The sequence below is a fragment of the Convolutriloba macropyga genome, chromosome 12 (genome assembly GCF_964194025.1).
Source record: "Convolutriloba macropyga chromosome 12, txConMacr16.3, whole genome shotgun sequence".
NCBI classification, from domain to species: Eukaryota; Metazoa; Xenacoelomorpha; order Acoela; family Convolutidae; genus Convolutriloba; species Convolutriloba macropyga.
Genome location: NC_134479.1, coordinates 27726517 through 27738656, shown reverse-complemented (window position 1 = coordinate 27738656; position 12140 = coordinate 27726517). Strand labels below are relative to the sequence as shown.

General features: G+C 38.7%; 1 protein-coding gene across 1 annotated transcript in view; it reads left to right on the top strand.

Moving 5' to 3' along the window:
• Window positions 1-379: 379 nt before the first annotated feature.
• The window catches only part of LOC142350244 (uncharacterized), a 43994-nt gene continuing 32233 nt past the window's right edge, over window positions 380-12140 (top strand). Inside the window, exons 1-2 of the mRNA XM_075402018.1 lie at window positions 380-568; window positions 1002-1208. Of these exons, the coding sequence (XP_075258133.1) occupies window positions 388-568; window positions 1002-1208 (388 nt within the window). The 5' untranslated portion in view covers window positions 380-387. The remainder of the gene's footprint in view (window positions 569-1001; window positions 1209-12140) is intronic.

Here is a 12140-nt window from a genome sequence, read left to right as displayed (position 1 = left end):
GATAATTTTTAAAATCTAAAGAAGAGAGTTAATAATTTTATTTACATCAGAATCTCCTGCAAGTAGATGGCTGTCATACAACTTGACTACATTACAAACAAAAATTTAAATATGTGTGTGCAAAATCCCGGCGATTTCTTGTGTTTCTCACGGAACATACCGATTTAGAAACTGAGCTTGCCAAATCTTGCAATATCAAACTTACCGAAGCTTTTTTAAGTTTCAGACAATTTTACCGACATACCGAATAATTTAGCTTTTAAAACAAAACCGTTCTTATTGTTTTTACTGTCAAGTTTGAGAAAAATGTGCAAAATTTGTCTTCATTCATTTCATCTACTTTTTCAGAGATCAGAAAAGTTTTCTGTTTTAGGTCTCTACGCTGCCATGATCACTTCAGCCTGTTTCACTCTCGAAAGAGCCTTGGCTGTTTGTGACCCTCTGAAGAGCATGCGACTGTGCACCAGGAATAAAAGCATCAAAATATGTCTGGCTAGTTGGCTTGCGTCATTCGTGTACAATGTCTGTGTTGGCATTATGAAGCTGGCAGTTTACTCGCATTTACCTGGTGAGCTCTGACCTCGAGTGAAAAGAAAACACACAAAAATTAAGGAAACAACTTACGGCATTTTGGTGCCCTGTGGTGTAAAGTGTGCTCAAAATGAAGCACCTGAACCGACTATCAAGAATTTTCCCGTGAGATCTGGTGAATTTGTTTCGGTTTTACTTTTGGAGATCAAAAAAGGAACAAAAACTCAAAAATCTTGCTGAAGTTTCTTTTCGTTATTTTATAAAAGCATATGCATATTTTCTTCCGAATTTAGATTACTTTCAAAACCAGTCGGTTAAAGTTTATAAGTCAGGTATCATAGTTTTATGACAGCAGTACAAATATTGTAAATAATAAAAAATACATAATTATAGTCATGAAACTCATTATCTACGCATTGAATTCTTGCAAAATTCTTTGTTTTTTTGTTTTAAAGAAAATTTTTGTGCAGGTCAGCTGGTGATTTTCAACGACTCCCTCTTTCTTGTGGATTTAACCCTCTTCTACTTTGCACCCTTCGTCCTCTCAACTATTTGCTACTGGAAAATTCTGCGGGCACTCAGAGCCAGAGCCAAGTTGTTCCTACAGGGGGCCGTGAATGGGTTCAACCCCAACACTGCTCAAGGAAACAGGCAGAACAACTCCGGGAATCACACAGGTATCGAGTTCTTTTCTGAGCAAGGTTGAGTGTTCCCTCAAATACTGCTCAAATTGATTTGAACCAGTTAGTTTTGAGAACTTTATGCTTTTAGTTTGCAAAATTGAAAGAGAAATATACCTTATGCAGCTCTTTCAAATTTATGCTATGCAAACAAAGTCAAGCTCACTTCTTGATTATTATTATACGAGGTAAAAACCCCGAATTATGAAAGGACCACACTCGACCCAATTTGACTAAGAGAAGGCTTTTGCTTGACTTTATCGTCATCTCGATTTGAGCCCGACCCAATTTTAGGCTGCTGGATTTTACTTAGAACGAAAATTTTGCTGCTGGGTTTTGGCTCAGCCAAAGTTTAATACCCGACAACAACTCAACTAAAATTCGATGCTCAACTTTAACCCGAATCATGATTCGAGGAAAACTTTTTCCATGGGTCTGATTTGTGCCTCGAAAAATATTTCAACTATAATTGTTTCTCACTAATGCATACAAGACAGTCAGCAAGAAAATTTTTTCAACTATTGAAAAGTTGATTAACCACTAATCAAGCAAAATTATGCGCTTTTTAACAAAAACGAACAGTAAGAGTTTTCGAAGGAAAATGGCTAAAAATGCCATATTTTTTATCGTCGCAGCTATAGTTAGTTCCATAAAGTTGCCAAATTGTTGAACGTTTCAAAGGTCAAAGTTCAATTCATAACACGCAGAGATTAGCACTTTCATGGTCATTTCTATAAAGGGAGTTTTTTTGACCGTTCGATTGCGTTGAATATCGATCAAACTATAGTCTTAAACTTAGTGAGAATTAGAAAGAAAGTTTGACTTACCAGATTAGAAAGACAAGCAATATGACTTCGATCAAAGAAATTATATAAATGAATCGTCAAGAAATGGTGCTGCGAATCAATATTCGGTTCAAATTGGTGAATCTAGATAACTATTATTAGAGTTAGATTAAGAGATGTAAAATCTTCCCAGCATGTTTTAAATGATGATGAAATCTCCGGAAGTGTGAATGAATTCTTAGAAAAGTGCAAATGCATTCCATTTATGGTTCCCTCTGCGACTGATTTGCAGAAGCAAACCATATTGGGTAACCCTTGCGACCCCCACTATAAATCACGGTGCTAAGATTAGTTTTGTATCTTGACTTTTTCACACTGATAATGGGTATATATACAGCTGATTTTTGAGTCCTTTTTAATCCCTCAAATTCAAATCACCATCTTGATCTAATAATCAGATCTCTCCTGTAAATCTCTAAATTCTTCTGTAAAATATCATTTTTGTTATTCTCTCATTTTTGAGAAATTAATTCTTTTACTTAGTTAAAAACGCCTTTTATTCCGCTTGCGAAAGTCCATACCCCAACAGGTTATGGGCCCAGCAATGTCATAAAAAGTAGTCATAAAAAGTAATAAAATTAATTTCCAAAACAAAACTAATTTGTTGTTGACAGTCATAATCCTTTTCTGCTTAGTACATTTTCTTTTCACAAGTGTTTTGCCTGCTCAAACTTCAATGGATCAACAGACAGTGAAGCTGCTGACCTACACAGAAAAGGCACAGGACTTCTTTCCAATCTGGAGCACAAGATTTGTGGCGATGATGCAGACGAAGGGACTCTACAAATCACTACTGGGGACAGAGGAGCAACCCAATGAGCCTGCGACACTGGCCAATGGGGCAACCAATGATGAGAAGAAGAACCACAAGGTGCTGAAGGATGCATATGAGAAGGAAGTTGCAGACATCAAGGAGAAACGGAACAATGTGTGGTGCCATCTGGCACTGACTCTAGATGCAACAACCCTCATGCTGATGAGACATGACTGTGTGGGAGATGATGGCATTGGAGATGGAGCAAAGGCTTGGAAGCTTTTGCAAGAGAGATTTCAGAGTGTGGAGACGCCGACAGTGGTGACTTTAGTTGCACAGCTTGCTCGACTGCAGCTCGAGGATTCTGAGGATTTGGACAGCTTCTTCATCAGAGGACAGGAGTTGCTCACAAGGCTACAAGAAGCAGGGGAAGCAGTCTCAGAGACCCTCTTCAACGCCTTGGTCCTCAATGGTCTGCCAATGAGGTATGAAAGTTTTGTTATACAGGAAAGCTTCAACCCGGCAACGAACTTCACAGAGTTGAGGAAAAGGCTGCAGAACTTTGATGAGAGCACGATGCAGAGACACAAGGGACAAAGTGGCTCAGTGGCACTGGCAGTGAAGCGTGACTTCAAGAAGGGACCCAAGAAAGGAAACTGCTTTGTGTGTGGGATCCCTGGACACTTTGCCAAGGACTGCAGGAAGAAGGAGACAGCACAATGCAGCAAGTGTGGTGAGAAGGGTCACCTAGACAGGGCATGCAAGAGACAAAGAGATGGAGGCAAACATGAGTCACTGGCAATGGGTCCAACATTGGCTACACCAGACGAGGAATGCTGGGCAGCTGTTACCCAGTGGAAGACAGCAGGCATGCTAGAGGACAGTGGTTGTACAGATCACATAGTGACGAACATCGATGCGTTCCTGGACTTTGTGACCATTCAATCAGTGGTCAGAAATCCCAACGGAGAGGCTTCCAGAGTGGTGGGCAGAGGCTGTGTGAGGATCAGCATACCCTCAAACAAAGGGGAATTCCAATGCGAACTCAAAAATGTTCTGTGTGTGCCGGACTATTCTTCAAACCTCCTATCAGTCTCACGATGCACGGAGTGGGGACATAGCTTCACTTTTGAGAGAGGAAACAGCTGCATGAAACTCCAGAATGTAACTCGGGTAAAACTAACACAAGAAGATAATTTGTTTTACTTACCCTGCAGCGTTCTAGAATTCAAGATGAGTTTCAACAGCGTGAAACTTGACAGTGCAAGGAAGTGGCACAGACGATTGGGTCATTTGAATCAAGCGGATGTGGTCAGGAATGCACCAGAGACAGTGGGGGACTCGATGATGTATGCAATGTGTGTGCATTGGCCAAGATCACAAAGACTCCAGTACCAAGAGTGGCAGAGACCCAAGCAGAAGAGAAGCTGGAGAGGGTGTTCACAGACGCGATGGGACCTTTCAGAGTAGAGTCACTGTCAGAGTTCCGGTTCTGCATAGTGTTTGCAGACCAGCAAACGAAGTTTGTGTTTGTGGACTTGCTTAAGGCAAAGAGTGAAGCACTGGCCAGCCTGAAGAAATTTAATCTCAGTGTGGGGACGCCCAAGAAGCTGAGGCAAGACAATGCGAAGGAGTTTCTCTCAGAGCAGTTCAAGACGTACTGCTTAGATGCAGGCATTCTACAGGAAAAGACCATACCAGAGACGCCACAACAGAATGGGTTAGCTGAGAGGTGCAACAGGACACTGCTGGAGATGGCAAGATGTTTGCTCATTGACTCAGGACTTCCCAAGATGATGTGGGGAGCAGCAATTCTTCACGCAGCAAGGATCAGAAACTTGGTTGTGAGACGAGGAGAAGAAAAATGCCCAGCAGAGCTGATGAGAGGTATAAAACCTAAGCTTCCAATTAGTAAATTATCTTTTTTTGGTTGCACAGCCTTCATGCGGAAGAGGGACAGAGACGTCAGCAAACTTGAACCCAGGGCACTGGAAGGAAAGTTTGTGGGTTACACTGAAGGAGAAAATGGATACCTGGTGTACATACCCAACACACGCAAGGTGATGGCAGTTCGAGATTTGATCATCAAGGATTCTGAAGTGGGCTCAATCCCTGACAACAAAAAAGGCTGACCTACTAGATGATGGGTCGGAACTGGGAATCTGGCACCCAGATGATGATCATCAAGACGATGACAACAGAGAACGACAGGACACATCTACTGCAATAAAGGAGGAGTGGCATGACGCAGGGAGCGTGAATACTCAAGAAACAACACTGAGACCAGAGGCCTCAGATGTTGGAGAAACAGCACTAGATGAAGGATCTACTGCAACCAGAGGGAGTTACACAGACTCAGAGTCACTGGAAGACAGTGACACAGAAGACTTCTCACAGTTAGAGACAGTTGGCTTCAATGAAGTTGCACTGGAACACGCGGACAGAGCAGAGCTCAGACGAGGGACACGAGCAAGGAATGTTCCGCAATTTTTTGGAGAAGTCAGGACCCATCTTGCTGTGACTGAGGGCGACTATGTGGAACCCAAAACAGTCTACGAAGCCAAGCAAGGTGACGATTGGGACCAGTGGCACCGGGCAATATGTGGCAAAAGGCTTCAAACAAGTGGAAGGACTGGACTACTTTGAGACTTTTGCGCCTACCTGTAAGCCAGAGACATTCAGGATTCTACTTCAGCTATCAGCGAAGCAGGGTCATGTGATGCACCAATTTGATGTCAAGACTGCTTTCCTGCACTCACCAATCGAGGAAGAAGTGTATCTGGAACAGCCACAGGAGTTTGTAAAACGAGGATCAGATGGGGAGAATTTAGTATGTCGACTAAATAAATCAATTTATGGTTTGAAACAGGCTGCTAACAACTGGTACAAAGAGCTGGCAAACTTCCTACTGAGAAGGGGTTCACCAGAAGCAGGAACGATCACTGCTTGTTTGCAAGATCAGAGGCAGAGGATCACACCTTCATCTTGGTCTGGGTTGACGACATCATAGTAGCATCAAGAAGCATGACAGTGGTCTGTGATGTCAAGAAGGCACTAGAAGCAACCTTTCACATGGAAGACAGAGGGAGACTACACTGGTTTCTGGGTCTAAGAATCAGACGAGAAGAGGGCAAAGTCACAGTCGACCAAGAACGCTACATAGAAACAATGCTTGAGCGGTTTCAAATGGATCATTGCAAACCCTCAAGAACTCCAGCTGATTTGAATTTGAAACTTCAGACAGCACAGAACGGAGACGAAGAAGTGGACCAGAGGATCTACAGAAGCTTGGTTGGATCACTTCTGTATCTGGGCAAACAGACGAGGCCAGACATCATGTTCACAGTCAACATTCTGTCCAGACACATGAATGCACCTACCAATCAACACTGGATGTGCGGAAATCGGTTTCTGCGATATCTTCAAGGTTCAAAAGGTTTACAACTTACTTACACAAAAGAGGCTAGTTATGATTTAGTGGGGGAAAGTGATGCAGACTGGTCTGGAGGCGTGAACGACAGAAAATCAACAACGGGCTATTACTTCAAGCTCAACGGACGTGGCGCAGCACTCAGCTGGGGTGTCAAGAAGCAGGCCACAGTTGCTCTTTCTTCATCAGAAGCAGAATATCAGGGCATGGCAGCAGCAGTTCAGGAAGCACTCTACCTGAAACAGCTTCTAGAGGATTTTGGCATCCAACAGAAACGTCCAATAGCAATTAGAGAGGACAACCAAAGTTGTATCAGACTTTGTCAAAAACCAGTCATGCACAAAAGGAGCAAGCACATCGAAACAAAGTTTCACTTCATTCGTGACAAGACTGAGGATGGGACTATTTCAATTCATTACGTCCCTACAGACAAAATGGCAGCGGACATCTTCACAAAGTCCTTACCCATTTCGAAAGTGGAAACATTCAGAGCAGTTTTAATGGGAACAGACTCTACGCAATCAGCTCAAGTCTGAGTGGGGGTGTTAGAATATCGATCAAACTATAGTCTTAAACTTGGTGAGAATTAGAAAGAAAGTTTGATTTACCAGATTACAAAGACGAGCAATATGACTTCGATCAAAGAAATTATATAAATGAATCGTCAAGAAATGGTGCTGAGAATCAATATTTGGTTCAAATTGGTGAATCTAGATAACTATCATTAGAGTTAGATTAAGTGATGTAAAATCTTCCCAGCATGTTTTAAATGATGATGACATCTCCGGAAGTGTGAATGAATTCTTAGAAATGTGCAAATGCATTCCATTTATGGTTCCCTTTGCGACTGATTTGCAGAAGCAAACCATATTGGGTAACCCTTGCGACCCCCACTATAAATCACGGTGCTAAGATTAGTTTTGTTTCTTGACTTTTTCACACTGATAATGGGTATATATACAGCTGATTTTTGAGTCCTTTTTCACTCTCAAACTCAAATGACCATCTTGATCTAATAATCAGATCTCTCCTGTAAATCTCTAAATTCTTCTGTAAAATATCATTTTTGTTATTCTCTCATTTTTGAGAAATCAATTCTTTTACTTAGTTAAAAACGCCTTTTATTCCGCTTGCGAAAGTCCATAACCCAACAATTAGCACTTTCATGGTCATTTCTATACAGGGAGTTTTTTTGACCGTTCGATTGCGTTGCAATTTTATAAGACTAACAATAAGAAGAAACACTATTTCAATTCATTTGCCTATTTTCATTCGACCAACTAATTTGGCAATATGGTGCAGCTGCTACAAAATGATATATTTTATGGATTCAAAAGATTCCTAAATCTCGTGGCAGTTTTCCAACTGTGCGATAAATTGGACGGCTTTGGTGCAAAACTGTTCAGTACTGCTACGTTGATGCATCATTTGAAGTGTAAGAAACACAATACAGAAAGCAACAAATATTAAGAAATCCAGATTTGCAGACTTATGAAGACTTTCGCTGAGCGCATGAAAAGACAATGCTCGACTAATAAATTTAGCCAATCTGGTCTATCGATATGTTAAAAAGTCCTCAATACATGAAAAGAGTTTTCCTTCGCTTTAAATAGGAATCTAGACTGTAATTTTTGTCACTAACCCCCCCATTCTAGAGTTTCTGAGTCTTTTCATAAATCGAGTTCTCAACATAGAATTCAATTATATTTAACTTTGAAAGCGGAGCTCCCATACCCAAACAAAATTAAACACTTGAATAAAAAAAATCAAGAAGTGTGTCGCATGACTCTGTATGTATACCTTCCCGGAGATTGGCGGCAGAATAAATCAGCGCTGAATCAGTATAGAGACATTCTGTTTTTTAGGATGGCCAGTACTCTGTTTATGTCCCAACTCATTGAGGTATGAGTAATTTTCAGACTGTACAGGATAAGTTTTGCCTGGGCTAACTCCATGGCCTTAATTTAATCATAATGAAGAAAAACTGCTCATAGAGATTCTTAAAATTATCTGGAGATGAAATGTTTCAGAACTGAATTAAGTTTTTACACTTGAAATGGGCTGGTTTAGCGTAGAAATGCTCTGAGACTCAAGTCCGGGCTTTTAACAGTGTGCCGGGCATCCAAAAGTGCCATTTCTCACAAAAGAGACATTTTTCACAAAAGTCCGGGCTTCCAAAAGTGCCATTTCTCACAACCCTTTTTGCTGACTTGAATAAAGCGCAAAAACGTCAGTTCTCAAAACTGTTTCCTAGCCATTTCTCTTTCATTTCACTAGCAAGGTTTCTATGCAGTTTAAAAAATAACATGACACTTATCCAGGATGCAGTCTTCGACATAAGATATTTTTGCGCTAGAAGTACTTGTGTCGCGTGCAACTGATTTCATAGGCAGAAAAATGTTTCGGTCATACCGTCCCGCTCTGCCATACCTTAACCCATGTTTGGTCTCTTTTGCCTGGCCAGTACCAATTTTTCGTCCCCTCTCTGGCTGATACTCGGAGTCCAATGTTTTCCATCTTGCCCACACCCATAATTTGGCCTCTTTGGTCAGGCCCACGTCTGATCCAGGGCCTGGTCCAGGGTCTGTTTGGTCTGACACAAGATCTGTCGCGGGAACTGATCTTGGATCTAATCGGTCAGGCCCACCCGACTAAAGTTTGTTCGATCTGGCCATAATTCTAAATCAATCAATGGGCACATTCTGTGAAGAGATCTATATTCTAATGCCAAGTAAAAAAAATCAAATTATTACGGTAGTTCAAACTTTTAATCCAATTTTCGATCTCATGGATCATTTTCATCATTGCGTTCCCGTAACCCAAGTTTCTCATTCTGGTGAAGTAAGTTTGAACAATGTTCCAATTGTACAATGTGTTCAACACATAGCAAAATCAAAGCTTGAAAACAATTTACATTTTTTAAAGTAAGCACCAAGAAAAGATGAAGTTCTTGATAATTTCAAAAATTCCTGTTGCCTAAATCTCAAGAGGCAATGGCTCTCCGATTGTTTTGACTTCAAGTAACCCATGTTTGATCGTTTTTTTTCCTTCGTTCGTTCTTTTTTCTTGTTCCAAATCAACCATATATCATGATTCATCTGATTAATATGATAGTTCTGCGAAACATAAGACCAATTTGAAAAATTAAACCAATTTCTAAAATATTATTTTGCTGTCCGTTTCATGTAACACAAAAGATCTCATATTAGTATAATATACTCAATGCAATGAGGATTAACATGTATCAATTTCCTAATCAATTGGATAGAGCGGATATAAAATTAATAAACTAATCTAGATACCTTAAAAAGAAACAAGAAACTCTCTAGAAGAATATCAATAAGTTTGCAGCTTTTGAAGCAAAGTAATTATTGATTTTTTAAATTGCATATATCATTTTGTCCAACTCAGTATCTAAAATAACAGTCAACAGAAAAGCAGTATCATATAGAGAAAAGTATTTCAAAGGCTAAACCATTAATAAAAAACTGAGAATGAAGGAGTTAATTTTTTCCAGCAGTATGTCCGATTTGCCCTTTAAGAATTCTTCGAACGTAATTTTTCAGTCTCAGGAAAACCAAAAGTTATTTGTTCGAACTCAAATGTATCAGAAGAAAGTCGAAAAGATGAATAGTTATACTTTTTTAGGTTTTTCTTTGTCTAATTTTAACTTTTTCGGGGTGAGCTTGTTATTTTAAAAAATCTATTACTTCTTTTTATTTAAAGTGACAAAAAATGTTGAAAAAAGCGCTTTGGACACATGAAAGTGAAGCCACAAGAGATCTCTCATTTTAGGCACCCATGTCTTATCTCTTTTTATTCTCTTTTTTTTATCTCTATTTTCTATCGAAATTGATGTTGATATTCTTTTCTAAAATTTTAGAAATATCTATTGAAAGAAGTGACATTTTTGGTCAATGATACATGAATAAAGAAGAAACATAAATTTGACATAAGACACAAAACAGCCCACTATCAATGCCCCCCATTCAGAATATGATACAAGCTAAATGATAACATTAACATCATATTGGACTATTTCATGGGCGAAGTAAAATTTTAATAAAATTAAAATTTTTTCAAAAAAGAGTCAGTTAAAATTGAATAGGCATGTTTGAATAGGAATAAGCACGTTCGAGTAGGAACTTTAAAAAAACGGCAGCATACTCTTCTCCTTCGTTTCCTTCTCCTTCTCCCCCATAAAAGAAAAGATGGCAATAGAGTTCTTTATAAGCGACAAAAAAAATTGAAAAAAGTTTTTTTTATATAAAGTTTAAGTTACGCAAACCCTACCCAAAATGGATTCTAGAAACAGTTTTCTATTTGAAATATAAATAATAAAGAATTGAAATCAAATACGGTTCCTGTCATGTTGTTTTTTTTTCGGGCCGCTTAAATCGGGAAGCATAAGTTAGGTATGATTTAGATTGCCTAATGAATCCCATCCAGAAGCGTTGGAGTCTTATCTGATGTTTGCTATTGTTTTGTACAGATATACGAACAAAAAAATTCTCTTTACCCTTCTGTCTTGTGTCTATAAAGTAAATCTAGTCATTACTCCTTGATCTTGTATTGCAATTGTGTGATACGGTTTTCCAGGAAGGTTCTGAGTTCATAATTGTTTGTACAAAAATTTTGTTGGAACAGAATAATGAAATCTGAGGGTCTTAATCCAAATCGGTAAAACAACTGGGTTAATTAGACTATAGAAATAATCAAAATGAAGCGTAATATTTTCTGTAGATCAACTATCCCCATCTTCTTTGAAGTTTTACCAACCGATGCAGTCTATCTCAGTTGGAGAGCCAAACATTTAATCCTTTGTAGAAACCTGAAAGCACACAACGTTTAACGATAACGCACGTTTAACAATAATTAATCAATTTAAGTTACGCAGGCTAATTTTTCAATACACTTAATCGCAATAAAGTCAATGCGAAACTCCCGCGATAACTTTTGCAAAAAATCGTTCTCCAAAATCGTTTTCCAAAATCGTTTTTTTTTTACTTGAACCGTTCAATATGATGTTTTCCGCTTGAGAAGATAGTTCTTGGTCAATGAATTTTTTAACGAAAACTTTCATACACTCGAACTAAATGAAATTAAATTGTGATTCAGAGGATTATTCAGAAAAAAAATGATCAATGAAATTGAGAAAACATAGCACGTAATAATTCCGCAGGTGAATGAAAACTGACAATAGAGAAATCGAATTTTCGTTTTAACACCGTTTTATCACACTACCAGAAAAACTTAACGCCACAAAACCACTCGCTTCTTCGCTCCTTTTGCTGTTTCGGTGTTTGCTAGCTGCGTCTCTGTTGATTTATCGAAGCGAGTTGTGATTAAAAAACCGATTAATCTCTACCGATCAAGTTGAGTTCTACGAAACGTTTAAAGTAAATTCGCTACTAAATATTGTCAGATAGCTTTAATCATCGACAAAGTTTGGAAACATTCTATTTGAATTATTGTTCTCGTATTGTTCCACTAGATGCAACCCTCTCAAATTGAAAACTTGGGTTCTATATCATGGATGCATTAAGTTGAATATCAAGTTACAGTTTTTTCACTACACTATTAAACGGTAGTGGCGCAAAACGTTCATTCATTTGTTCACACATGGATGTAAAAATACTTTTGACGGCAAAAACAAAGATTCTGTTTAGTTTTGTTTGACCTTGAAGCAAGAAACAAAAATTGCCAAAACTAGTTTTGCTTTTTAATTTCCTTTCCAACGATCTTAAGTAAATAAAGGAGGCAAAACAGAATATTTTGACAATTTTTATATCATATTTTTCCTGTGAGTTATTGCAAAAACATAAGTGCAAGCTGCTACATCTAACCTAAGAATAAAAATTTTGGATACAGCAGTAAATTTCAATTTAACTAAATGGTAA